Source organism: Mesocricetus auratus, unplaced genomic scaffold (assembly GCF_017639785.1).
Source record: "Mesocricetus auratus isolate SY011 unplaced genomic scaffold, BCM_Maur_2.0 Super-Scaffold_100029, whole genome shotgun sequence".
Taxonomy (NCBI): domain Eukaryota; kingdom Metazoa; phylum Chordata; class Mammalia; order Rodentia; family Cricetidae; genus Mesocricetus; species Mesocricetus auratus.
This window is the reverse complement of record NW_024429210.1, coordinates 16,163,825-16,177,150: the sequence shown is the minus strand read 5'-3', so window position 1 is coordinate 16,177,150 and position 13,326 is coordinate 16,163,825. Positions and strand designations below refer to the sequence as shown.

General features: G+C 38.2%; 2 protein-coding genes across 7 annotated transcripts in view; one reads left to right on the top strand and one right to left on the bottom strand.

Annotated features, from left to right (window-relative positions):
* Positions 1-2,496, top strand: part of Vrk2 (VRK serine/threonine kinase 2) — a 129,341-nt gene extending 126,845 nt beyond the window's left edge. For all 3 annotated transcript variants that reach the window (XM_040733194.1, XM_040733192.1, XM_040733193.1), the window contains one exon: positions 2,117-2,496. In XM_040733194.1, the coding sequence (XP_040589128.1) occupies positions 2,117-2,458 (342 nt within the window). In that variant the 3' untranslated portion in view covers positions 2,459-2,496. The remainder of the gene's footprint in view (positions 1-2,116) is intronic.
* Fancl (FA complementation group L) overlaps positions 2,478-13,326 on the bottom strand; it is a 66,969-nt gene continuing 56,120 nt past the window's right edge. For 3 of the 4 annotated variants that reach the window (XM_005070358.4, XM_021227288.2, XM_021227287.2), the window contains 7 exons: positions 7,749-7,899; positions 5,392-5,475; positions 5,103-5,148; positions 4,941-5,022; positions 3,992-4,108; positions 2,932-3,003; positions 2,478-2,572 (listed from right to left, as the gene is read on the bottom strand). In XM_005070358.4, coding sequence (XP_005070415.1) covers positions 2,537-2,572; positions 2,932-3,003; positions 3,992-4,108; positions 4,941-5,022; positions 5,103-5,148; positions 5,392-5,475; positions 7,749-7,899 — 588 coding nt within the window. In that variant the 3' untranslated portion in view covers positions 2,478-2,536. Of the gene's footprint in view, positions 2,573-2,931; positions 3,004-3,991; positions 4,109-4,777; positions 4,816-4,940; positions 5,023-5,102; positions 5,149-5,391; positions 5,476-7,748; positions 7,900-13,326 lie in introns of all 4 variants that reach the window. The other variant, XR_005871751.1, reaches the window with a different exon arrangement.

Sequence of the window (13,326 nt, the reverse complement as noted above, 5' to 3'; positions counted from 1 at the left end):
CTTCCTTCCTCCTCTTCCCCCTGAGTTCCAAGCAAAGGCATGTAAGATTACTTGCCATGGATACGTGGGCAGCTGAGGCATTATTATTTTAGGTCAGCCTTGATAATTGGACATTTCTTTGTCCCAATGGCTGGGTAACTATGAAATCATCAGTTTCTAATTAGCAATTGATCCTAGCCAGAAATGGTTGAATTTTCCATGTTATATTTTTCAGTAGAACTGGATTATACTTTTATATCTCTGCTAAGATTCCTTTTAAAGAGGTATTAACTTTTCCTCTAAGTCCTCTAAAGTGTTTGAGGTCTGTTCTCGCAGTGAAATTTGTTTTTTTCTTAATTAAAGAAGTTTCTACAGTGTGTTTCTGAATGTGGGCTAAATGCATGCTAGTTCAGGTGCCCACAGAGGCCACTGAGTCTCTTGGAGCTGGAGTTACAGGTGGCTGCGGATGCTGGGAACCAAAGATGAGTCCTCTGCCAAAGCAGTATATGCTCTTTAACACCAAGCCATCTCTCTAGCTCCCTGGAAGTGGATTTGTTCACTGAACTTGATCATAGAATGACTTCTATTTATAGTTTTTTCTTCTGGTTTGGTCTTAAAATCTTAAATTGCAGACTTTCTGAAATCTAGGCTATTGTCTTGAGTTCGAGATGCTTTTAAAGTGGCTTTATATACTTTTAATTTTATTGTTTTGTGTCCATTTCATCAGCAAGAGGTTGTTTGATACCCATTATGCATGGACCGAGCAGAAGTGGCATCAGTATTTTCACAGCTCCTTGGTAATGTGTACTTCAGGTTAATAACTGCTCTAAAGATGGCCTTCTGTTGGCATTTATGGTTTAGTTATTTGCTAAAGGATGATGGTCCTGTATGTTTGTGGGATGTTTGGCAGCATCTTGGTATGTATCCACTAGATGCTAATAGTCCTTCCTCCCAGTTGTGGCAACCCAGATATTTTCAGAAATCGTTTTCTTCTGTGGTTAGCATAACTCTAGCTTGAAAGCCAGTACACTACCAATAGATTACATTGCCTTAAACCCTAGCTACACATGTAACCCAGCTGTGCCAGAGGTTTTGGTAACAGAGTTGCAGCCACGGTACACCCCAATCTGAGAGAGAGCTGTATTTTAACACAATCACTTCTTTGCCTTCTGTGTGGTTTGATAGATGTCTCCTTGGTTCCCAGTTGATGGTAGTTTGGGAAACGTGTGGATACTTGAGGAGGTGGAGTCTTGTTGGAGGAAGTGTTGTTCCTGACTAGTTTATATAACCAACTGCACAATGGTTCCTGGAAATCATTCCTTGGAAATTTATTTGGTAGTGTTTCTTTTCCTTGACATGCAAATGATTTTTTATCCTAGAAAAAAAGTCAACTTATTTTCTTTTAATACCTAAAACTGTCAGTAAAAAGTTATTCTCATCTGAATCTCAAATAATAATTGACTTCTACTTAATAAGAAAACACCTCTCCTAAGTGTATCTTTTGTTTGGTTTTGGCTTGGTTTGTAGCATTGTTTGAGACTGTGTAGCTCTAGCTGACCTATAACATGATATGTAAAGCACTCTGGCCTCAAACTCAGAAATCGTCTCAAGTTCTGGGATTATAGGCATGCACCACTGTGCCTTGCCTACCCATAACCATGCAAGAATCCTTTTAGACCTTTGAAAGTGACCGTGTGGGGGAGGGTTGAAGAAAAGTGGCAGTTCTGAGGGTGCAGCATGACAGATGAAGCTAACAGTGAAGACGATGATGTTCACCGGCTTTCTTAACAGCAAAGCTGTCTCTTTTAAATTACTTAGTAACGGGTGGTATGGAGAGGGCGTGTCAGACGTCACTAAACTAAAGCAGAAACAGAGCAACCTTGGACCTCCATCAGGTTAAGTAATGAGTGTCAACAGTAGTTCAGCTGTTTCTGTTTCAAGACATGTGACACAATCCGCCTGCTAGAGCGCTGTGGAGCCACATCGCTGCAAAATCACTCTCACTGTCCATGATGTGGCAAATGTCAAAAGCCATTTCAATGTCATACTTGCTTGCTGTGTTTTATTTAGCACTGTTACAGCGTACACAATAAATGCCTGGCTAACTCAAATCTAACAAAATATATTTCTTTCATAGGAAAACTCAAGGAGAAGAAATATATATGAGTATTCAGATTTTCAGAGTGACATGCACAGTCTTCAACAGACACCTAGCTATATGGATTTCCAGGCTTCCTATTGTAAGCCCTATCCGGATCCCACCATTAGAGATACAATTGGAAAGTCAAGGTGTTCAGCTCAGTACAAATATATTTCAACCGGTGATGTTGGTGTCACAGACTTGGGAAGTCCTCCAAGACTTTGGCCTGCATCTTTCCCAGTGACACTGAGTGAAGACATGAAGGCAGATGTGTATAACTATGGACTCACTATATTGTGCCTGTTGATACTAGTTTGTCTCGCTTTGTATTTTCTCTGAAATCAAATAAATCGGTTTGTTGCTTTTTTAAAAAAAAATTTATTAGGATTTCTTCTCTTCACAGGTGTGCCTCATTCTTCAGGGTTTTCTCACAGACATTCTCAAGGTAATCGGCTTTAAAAGGAAAGAGAGAGAATATATTTTACCAAAATTTTGGGCATATTCTTAAGAATTAAAATATCATTTTAATTTACTATTAGCTTTTTATTAGAAATTCTTTTACCATAAACTTTAATACTTTTCTGAAGATTACCATGAAATCCAGGAGACATAAATCTTTTTGATCAAAGACAATTTGAAAATTGATATATATAAGGATAGCTTATCTCACAAGAAACTACCACCGTATCATTAAATTAAGAACAACATGTTTTAAAAGCTTTTAGTTAATCTAATACACAACATATCCAAGCTCTGTAACAGTTCCCCTGAGGCAGGCACACTGTATGAAATGAGACGGACAACTGGTTTACCTTGCTGCAATAGGGACATTCACCAAAGAAGATGTTGAAGCTCTGTCTGCTGGTGCTCAGTCCCCTCAGCCACTGCATGGAAGAAAGTGAGGGACAGTGTCAGTGTACACATGCACTGTTTTATGAAAGGGAAACCTTGTCTGAGCCCATGCTCAATTATTATATTATTGAATAATTGAGAAATCAATATAGTGGGATATAAACTTCTAGTTTATGAGCAAATTATGGGCCCTTTAGAATGTGGCTGACAATTATACATGTTACACGCAAAACAGACACACAGAGACCCCCACAAGTTCCTGTGGTTCACATACCCAAGCCAGTTAAACACATATCAATAGCTTCTCTGTAAAACGTATCTTAGGATTTTGAGATTCTGATATTCAACAATGGGTTAATTTTCATTGCAATGAGATTACAAACAAGAGGCAATACTTTTAGAAAATTAAAGTGAACATTCACTATTACCAAAGAAAGTATAGATTCCATTAGAATGAAAACTAATGGCACTTTCCCTGTTAGGTGCTTTGCATGGGGATAGTTCATCATAAGAGCTGTGTCCTAACAGGAATACAGGAATACTACAGGACTTAAATGCCTGAGGATGAAAGCACAATTCATGTAGAAAAGCTAAACAAAAAGCCAAGAGATGCTCAGGTCACAAAAACCTTTGAATATTCAAAAGAGGATTACTGCATTCTATACTTGCAGATAGCCAGTAAAGTAGTATATACTACTTATTTACTAACTTCCTTACTCCATTCCTACCATCACCCTCATCTGGCAGATCTAGAGTTTGCATGGTGGTGGCAGACAAGGAAGCTTTCAGTTATACCTGCCACCAATTTATTAATTTGTCAATATGCTACTCGTGCGTATATTATAGATTGCTTTTCTTCCTGGGATTATCTAGCACACTCAATAGTATCCAAGATGAAGAAATGAAGGCTGTGAGAATGCAAAATTAACTAGTAATTGGAGTTCATTGCAAAGGAGGGAAATACATTACCAAACAGAATTTAGATACTATATTTTATATGTATATGACTGCTAGTTTTACCTCATATAAGCATATTTGATGGAAAGGCTGTCCACACTGGGGGTTATCACATACTTGATCAGGAATGGCACCATTAAGATGACGGGCATAACAGATTCCACAGTCCATGCTAAAGTCCTTCAAAAGAAAACTTTGTTAACATGTTTGTTTAATGTGCATATGGTACAATTAGGATGAACAAATGTGACTACTTAATGTTTGCTTTTATTCCACATGCAGGGATACTCTCTCAGCCTAGACACATGGGGGAGGGTCTAGACCCTGCTCCAAATGATATGTCAGACTTTGAAGATTCCCCCATGGAAGGCCTCACCCTCCCTGGGGAGCAGAAAAGCGATGGGATATACTCAACTACATATAGATTTCACTTTTGGTGGGTAAAATTTTTGCATTTTAGCAGTTTTTCAATATACATAATCATGTCTGTGTATACACAAAGACAGATCTGATATCAGCTAGTGAACACCAAATTGCACAATTCTACAGCAAAAGAAAAACTGATGCCATCATTTGGTTTTAACAACAGTGGCTCAGTCCAAAGTCAATCCTACCTTCATTACCTTTACAGTACCAATGGTGCTGCTCACTGTTGAAAAACTACTGCTGTCCTTCACAAACTTACAGCAAGCTAATTAAAACTTTACGGTAGTCATCTCTAAGCACACAGTACAAAAAAAAAAAAAACCTCAAACATCTCATTAGTATCTCTTCTTTCCTTTGTAGTTTTGATAAGTGCAGCTGTCAGTAACCACTTGCTGATGAAGATGGTGAACCCATGTAACTTGCCTGGTGGGGGTCAGCAAGTTCATTGATATAAATGTTACCTGTAACAGATCTGTATTTCAATATTTCTCCAATTTTTTTCTTTCTCATTCTAGTTTTTCTAAGAGAAGCACTTAAATCTTATTATTCACAAAATGGAGACAATTAAAGCAATAATTAAACTTACAGATTCTTCCAAAACAGCACGAGCTGGGAAATCAATTTCTAAAACATCTTTCAAATTTTGTAAGAGACTACTTTCTGGATCCCTGAAAACACAGAGAAAAAAATTCCCTAGAAAGTGTGTTATGTCATAAAATGGTACCAATTACATTGCCACGGTACCTACCATAAGTGTATGTTCCCACTAAGCTTGACTCCTAGGGGTTTTACCACTTTGAACATTAAAAAAAGGAAAAGAGTTAATAATTGAGACTTGGCTGCTCTTGTTTAAAAGAGCTACAGTATTTCCTTAGCATTTGGCTTAAAATCTAAATTACATATTTAGTTATAATGTATACAGTTCAGAATGAGAAATATATTTAAAACACTTGTAATATTAGTATTGTGGAATATTTAACAATGTTAGACAGGATTTCATGAATCTGTTCCAGATCCGTAACTTCAAGATCTCATACCATGGTCAGCTCCAAGAAAGCAAAACTCAGGAAGCATGGTAGGGTGCCTGGGGTCTACCTCTATGTGGATGGAAACATTATGCCCTGGAATGGAAGAAGAAGGCGGCTTGTAGTTGTCGGCAGAGCACCAACCAAATTAACAGAAGAAACTCAGAGCATGCTGACCTGGCCACCTATTTTACTCTTCAGAACAACTAGCCAAATGTTTTTTGCTTGTTTGTTTTTACTTTTTTAGTGTTGTGTAGAGGTAAACATATCATTGTTTAACACTGAGAAGTATTTTTGAAATTATGATTATAATTAAAGAATCAGGAACCTCAAGTTTCAAAAGACCAAAATTTATATGATTAACTTAAACTGGTATTCTGGTAATTATGTTGCAATAAAGTTTAATAAAAAATTTTAGTTGAATTTTAAAGGACTTGTATAAGAAAATCATACACTTAGGTAATGAGCTAAATTACTTTTCATAATTTTCTTTACAAACTTAATATTTCACATGGTCAAAAGTAAAAGCTAGAGTTACAACTGGTAAAAATTGACATGTCTAAGAAAACACATAAAAACCTTGTGAATATTTATGCTTTACAAAAAGTTGAGACTTTTCCTTGTAAGTGTTTAATTCACGTTCAACAGATGTTTCTCTTACTTAGCACCCCAAAGAAGGTATTTTTGCAGCTAGGAAAAATGACTTCACTTAGCACTAGATCCTTTTACAGGGTTAACTACTGAGTATGCACAAATGCTGCAAAGCCGCTTACTAGCTGGTAAATGTCTGTGCTAAATTCTATAAGCCTTTTGCTAAAGTTGGCAATATTAAATTTAAATCACAAATCTGGCAAAAAATGGTCAAAATAAAAAAGCAATATATGATCTAGCCATTCAACAAGAAAAATTAAAATTGCCCACTCCATTTGTCAGTACAGCACACACTTTTCATTAGCCTTGGGCAACGTTGTCTACTATAGACCGGAATGTGCTGTCTCTTAGGCAGTGGCCGTAGGAACACATCTTTCAACTCAAAGGTTGGCCTGAAGACAGCAAATCATTGCCTGAAGCAGGAAGTAGAGCTAAAAGTAAATACAGAGCATGAATACAACTTGACTATTTGAGTTGAATTAGAAGAAATCTAATAGAAAGCATGGTTCAAGGACAATTATTTTAATTGGGCCATGATGATAATAAACCATGACAAATATAATTGATTGCTTATCCTGAATTAAATACTATTAGACTTCCTAAAACTGGAAAGTAACACTACTGCTAGTAAAGTTCTGCAGTTACTATACTCTGCAGCCCTGACCCCCTACTATGCTATATAGAAAGTAGAGAAGCTGCTCACTGACTTCAGTCAGATTCACATAACTTTTGAAATGTCTATTGGAATATATCCTTCACAGTAGCATTTAACAGGTGTGATGATATCTTACTTGTACAAATAAAGCCTGTCTGAAGGTCAGAGAATGGAGTTTAGTTAACCATAGAGGTCTGGAGGTCTGTATAGACAGACAGGAAGTGAGGTAGCTAGGTAGAAACAGGATATAAGCAGGGAGAAACAGGAACTCGCTCTCTTGTCTGCGGAGATGCTAAGGAGGTAAGGTATACAGTGGCTTGCTCCTTCTCTGATCTTTCAGCATTTCCCTCTACATCTGACTCTGGGTTTTTATTATTTTATTATTTAGACCAATTAAGAACTCCATTTACAAAGAAGACTATAAGCAGATATTACCATAATGTGGTAAGAAATATACTTTTAAAAATTAAAATCTTTACAAAGATTGAACTCTAAAAAAGGCTTTGTTTTGTTTGCTGATAAAGAAAAAGCCATCTAATGAGGGTAAAGACTGTGGGAACTGCACACATCTCCTGTACTTACAGTAAAGAAGGTACCCATGATCTCAGGGCTCACTTGGAGGCTTACCTCCATTTATTCTCAGCAGCAGGACCCAATTCAGTGTCCTCCCCTCTATGTTTTGTCAGAAAGTATTGCCAGATCTTGACTTCCACAGAAGATTAAGACTTCACTACTTACACAGGCTTCTGTTCTACATAGCATATGCTTTGAATTATCTGCCCCACAATGTCTGTGTTAACTAACATTAATTAAAACACTCTCTGAATGTGGCTTCCTTTGGAGCGTCACCTTTAGAAACACCTTAGCACTTACCCTTTCCATCTAAAGCATCTACGTTTAACCATGCAGCAATAAAAATCAGGTTTTACTTCCAACAGTTTCAATACCTGACTCGATATGAAAAAGTTTCATCTAAGACTTTACTGTCATTTTCAAACTCATTTTTGCAAATGATATAAAATAAAATCAGACACTTGAAAACATTCTCATCTTCCTTCCCTACCTAATGCGATCCTGCGTGCCGTCGCACTCCGGGGAGGTTTTTCTGGTTCCAGCACCCAGGTCTTCTCATCAATTTCATCCATAGCATCCCAGAATGCCTTCAGCGACTCCAATGCTGCCAAGAACTGAGCATGCACATCTACCAAGGAGCTCTGTGAAAAGACAGGGACTGAAGTTCATTGCTCTACAAACAGCAGAGCAGTTTCCCCTCAAAACACACTCCACTCAGGCCTTGAAGCTATCACCTCACCCAGAATGTGGACCAACAGAATCAGTGTTCCCTGCTGTACATCTCTGCACCCCAATTACTATTAGCATGGTCTTTGCCACTAGTCTACACAGTAGCAAGTATGGTCTTTATATAACCACATGATGCATGTTATGTATATGAACAGAAATCACACAAAGTTCTATGTATACAAATAAACTTGATGTTTATCTTCTATAATGCATAGAGCATATACCTATAATTTTACTCAAAATTATTCTTTTTTTGCTACAAAATGAAATTAAATATAGTGGTATTTAAAACTGGCCTAGATTATCTTTAAACAGTATCAATTTACCAAGTTTTACAGACCTGATTAGTACAAAAGTATGAAAATGCTCTTTTGTTGCTGCTGTTTTACTTGTTTTTTCTTCTGCTAGGGATTAAACCCATGACACAGTACATGCTAGGCAAGTGCTGTGCCCCAAACTTTATCTCCAACCAAGCTTTGCATTTCCTTACATTTCACTAAATAAGCCATTATTGATTTTAAAATATAATTTATAATTTTCTTTTAGAAAAGGAAAACATTTCCCAAAAAATACTGTGATTTTTTTTGTTTTACATTTTTTATTCATTTTACATATCAACCACGGTTCCCCCTCCTTCTCCTCCTCGTGTTCCTACCCCACCCCCCATCCACTCCTCAGAAAGGGTAAGGACTCCCATGGGGAGTAAACAAAGCCTGGCATATCAAGTTGAGGCAGGACCAAGCCCCTCCCCCCTGCACCAAGGCTGAGCAGGACATCCCACCAGAGGGAATGGGCTTCAAAAAGACAGTTTATGCACCAGGGATAAACCTGGTCCCACTGCCAGTGGCCCCACAAACAGACCCAGCCACACATCTACTACCCACATCCAGAGGGCCTACTGCTGCCCAGTCCAGAGTCTGTGAGCCTCCAGGAGCTTGGGTCAACTGTGTGTGTGTTTCCTTACCAAGATACAACTATTTGCTAAAAGTGTTTTTTTTTTCTTTGATACAGGGTTTTTCTGTGTAGCTTTGTAGATCAGACTGGCCTAAAACTCACAGAGATCTGCCTGCCTCTGCTCTCCCCCACCCCCCAGTGCTGGGATTAAAGGCATGTGCCACCACCACCTGGCCTAAATAAACACTTGTAAAATGAGAAAACATCAATTTGAGAAAAAAAGCACAAATAACCTTCAGACCAGTTGTAAATCAAAGAAAGTGAGCCTTAAATTCTGAAAACCATTATGAGACATCACTACAAAGCCTTTCAGAGTTAAGTGCTTCAAGGGTAGTTACACACTCAAGCCAGACAAAGAGGGGGACATCTCTGTTAGCAACCTCAGGAATCACAGAAGATTGGAGTAAAACAATCCCATCAAAATGCAAAAAACAGATTCTCAGTTGTTCAATTTGATTGTTAAATCACACACAAACCCTAAGTTTGAAACTATACAATTTAAATACTTAGTTACTCCTATATGTTAGGAATCATATTTATACAGATATGCCAAAAAATAGTGTGGCCAAAGTTAAAGTCAAAACTCATTAAATATTACAAGAGCAATAAAATATCTTTTTTTAATTAAAAAAAGCCAACTCTTCATTTTGTAATGTGAGCAAGTTTAGATGTGATTGTTATAGTTAATATAATGATATTTTGATCGAGTCTATCCACTAGAAACATGCAATATAAAATGAAAACTCAAGTCAAAAACAAGTGAGAGCATATCAGTAAAAGCTACACTAAGATGAAACAAACCCAAAACCCACTGCTTAAGGACATACATCAACATGAACTCATGGGCTGAGGGTGTGTGTGTAGAAGTCATACCCTTTGAAATGATGTGAAATCTCATCTATTTACAAACTAAAGATAACCCTAGCTGATGATCTAGCAATTCCATTGCAAATACACAATTACCCGGTTATAAGAATGCCTACTGCAGCCATGATCACAAAAGCCCCAAACCTGTAAAAGTCCAGATGCCCTGCCAAAGAAGACAAGAGAAAACTAACAGGAAATAATTGTTAATCTTCACCATCATATTCATCAATTTCAAAACCACACTGGGGGGGAACAAAGTCTATACAAAAGCATGTCCTGTGTCTATTAAAATGACATTTAAGACAAGTTCAACGAAGTTAAAACCTATCAAGGTGATGAGAATAAAGTGGTACCTGCCAGGACTCTGTCATTGCAGGAAACTTTTTTCCAAATTGTACTGTACTTAAATATAAATAAAATGAACTGCCTGATATCAGAATCTAGACGTCTGAACCAACACCAACTACTGAATCATGTTTATTGGTGTAATATAATCCCTTGTGCACAAGAAGACAAAATTATATCAAAACTCTTAGATTATCTTAAGGGTCTTGGTGAGGATCTGGTGTGGTTTTAGTAAGACAGACAGCACAGAGGTCATCTAAACTATTAGCCATCTCCAGTCCTGTTTGTGGGAGCCTGGGGGAGCCCTGTTTGCAGAGACTCACACCCACTTCCTCTGCCTCATGCAGTATATAAGGAGTTAGCAAAGAGCTGTTGGTATAGCCCCATCAGAGTTTATGGCCCATGCAATCCCACGCCACCCCAGTTAGGTCAATCCATAAACTGGACAGTCCAAGGCAAAACACTTCCTTAGGCTGCTTTTAGTCAGACTGTTTTAACACAGCATCAGAAAAAGTAACAAATACAGAAATTGATACCAGAACTGGCTGCTGTGATAGAGGGCTACGAGAGGGTTAATCTTAGAGACATGCAGATAATGAAGACCTGACTGAAGTTTCAGAGGAAAGCTAAGAGTCTACAGGGCTACTTGTGAGATACTTTGTTTTAAGAATCTGTGGCTGCTGGTCAATTGAAACTGAAAAACAACCTTTCATAACAGGAACTGAACTGAAGCCTGTGCTTTATTAGGATGAAGGATGCTAGTTAGCTAGGTCTGAAAAATGAGCTATGGTTAATGAGAGGTGAGTCATCATTGATGTCAGGGTCAGGAACAGAAGCTACAGTCATGAGAGGGTTGCAAAGCTGCATCTCAAGTTGGCAATGTGTAAGTCATACACCTGATATTGGTATTGGAGGCGTGAGAGGAAAGCAAGTAAGGTGTTATGGAGAGTGGCTGAGGGTCAGTGTCTCTGAAGAGGCCAATGGTTAGGGAACAGCCTCTGCTGTAGTGGAGAAGCCAGGGCACTGGAGATGTCAAGACCATGGGATGCCCACCAGGGACAGTGGCAAGTATGACGCAGATGTGTCCTAAGCCCACAAGACAAGCTGTGTGTGTTTGGATGGCAGTCCTGAGGAGATGGCCACGGAAAACCTTTGAAAGCCATCTTGAGGCTCACGACATGGAGCTGCAGAATCTGGATTTACATTGCTGGGTTTGCTTTGCTTTGCTCTATGTCGCAGCACATCCCTTTTGGAATAACAAGTGTGACTTGTTTTCAATTTTATAGAAGGCCACAGCTGAGAGACTGTGGACTTTTAACCAGACAACAAGTGTCTAAAGCACTGAAATTTTTCTAAATAGTGGAACTTCTAAATGTTTACTGTATTTTAATATTATTGTATTAACATGAGATACTAGGGGGAGCACATAAGAAGGGAAAGGTTAGGGTTTAATGGTGATGTGTTTGTCAATTTAACAAAGGATGAGCTGTCCTGGTTCACTTTTACTGTCAACTTGTCACAACATAGGTCACCTGAGATGAGGGACTCTCAACTGAAGAACTACTTCTACCACAGTGGCCTGTGTGCATGTATATAGGGAATTTTGTTATTTGCTAATTGATACAGCAAATAGGAAGGCCTGGCCTACTGGGGGTGGTCTATCCCTAGACTAGTGGGTGTGAACTATGTAAGACAGCATGGAACATGAGCCAAAGAGCAAGTCAGCAGCTTTCCTCCATGTGGTAACATATTGTTTATGATCTAATAAAGCTTGCCTGGAAATCAGAATGAAAAGCTAGCCACAGCCACAGAAGCTGGGCAATGATGGCACACATCTCTAAACCCAGGATACAGGAGACAAAGGCAGATAGATCTCTGAATTCAAGGCCACCCTGGACTACATTAGAGTAAATCAGTCCAAAAGAGAAACAGAGCTAATGCCTTTAATCCCAGCACTTGAGAGAACATAGTGCAGTCTCCAGAGCAGTCTGAGAATTGCTGAAGAGCAATGGAGTGTGGAAATGCAGTCTGAGGTTTGGTGGATCGCCCCTCCTGGCTGAGCACTGGTAGAGGTGAGAGCTCTCTGGTGGCTTGGCCACTTTGCTTCTTTGATCTTCAGTTTGAACCCCAATATCTGCCTCTGAGTTTTTATTACTTGTGCTACTCCTCCACGTTTCTCACCACTGTTCTGACTACTATCAATGATGTACAACCTAGAAGATGAAATAAGCCCTTTCTTCCCCAATTGCTTTTGGTCAAGCAACAGAAAGCAAACAAGGCCACCTACACTTACAGCTGCTTACATATAAATATGTACACTATGGGTTACGATCTTGTTTGTGTCCTTCCTGAATTTGGGTGCCCTCACTTAATGTGAAAGTTCTAAGACCATCAACCTTCGTGCAAATTTCATGATTTCACTTCTCCTTACCACTGAATAACATTCTATTTTCTCTGTAAACTTTCATATTTTCATTATCTATTTATCTGTAGGTGGACATGTAGGTTGGTTTCTTTTTATTGCTACTATAAGTACAGCAGCAATAAACATAGATGTGTAGTTATTTCTACAGTAGGCTATGGGCTTGTCTAGGTAAATCCTAGGAATGAAATATCTAGGTTATATCGGATTTTATTTTTAATTTTTTGTAGGAACTCCAAATTGATTTCCATAGTAGCTGTACTAATTTGCACTCCCATCAGCAGTTGATAAAGGCTATTCTTTCCCACATTCTCCTAACATCTGTTGTCATTCTTCTTGATGACAGTCATTCTTATTGGAATAAGGAAATATCTCAAAGTAATTTAAATATGGATTTAAATATTGAAATATTGAACACTTTAAAAGTTAGTGGTAATTTGTGTTTTTTCTTTTGAAAACTTCTCATTTTATCAGTCCATTTGTTAACTGGCATTTTTATTTTCTTGGTGTTTAATTTATGCTGTTTGAAGTTCTGAATATTAGCCCTTTGTCTGCAGTAAAGCTGATAATTTTTTTCTCCCATTCTGTGGATTCTTTCTTCTACTGATGTTTTGTTTTTGTTTTTGTTTTTTGTTCTGTGGTCACATCTGTTGTTACTGGGTCTAGTTCCTATGGTATTGAAGTTCTGTCCAGAAAATCCTTGCCTACCCAAATGTCTTGAAAAGTATACCCTATGATTTCTTCTAGCAGT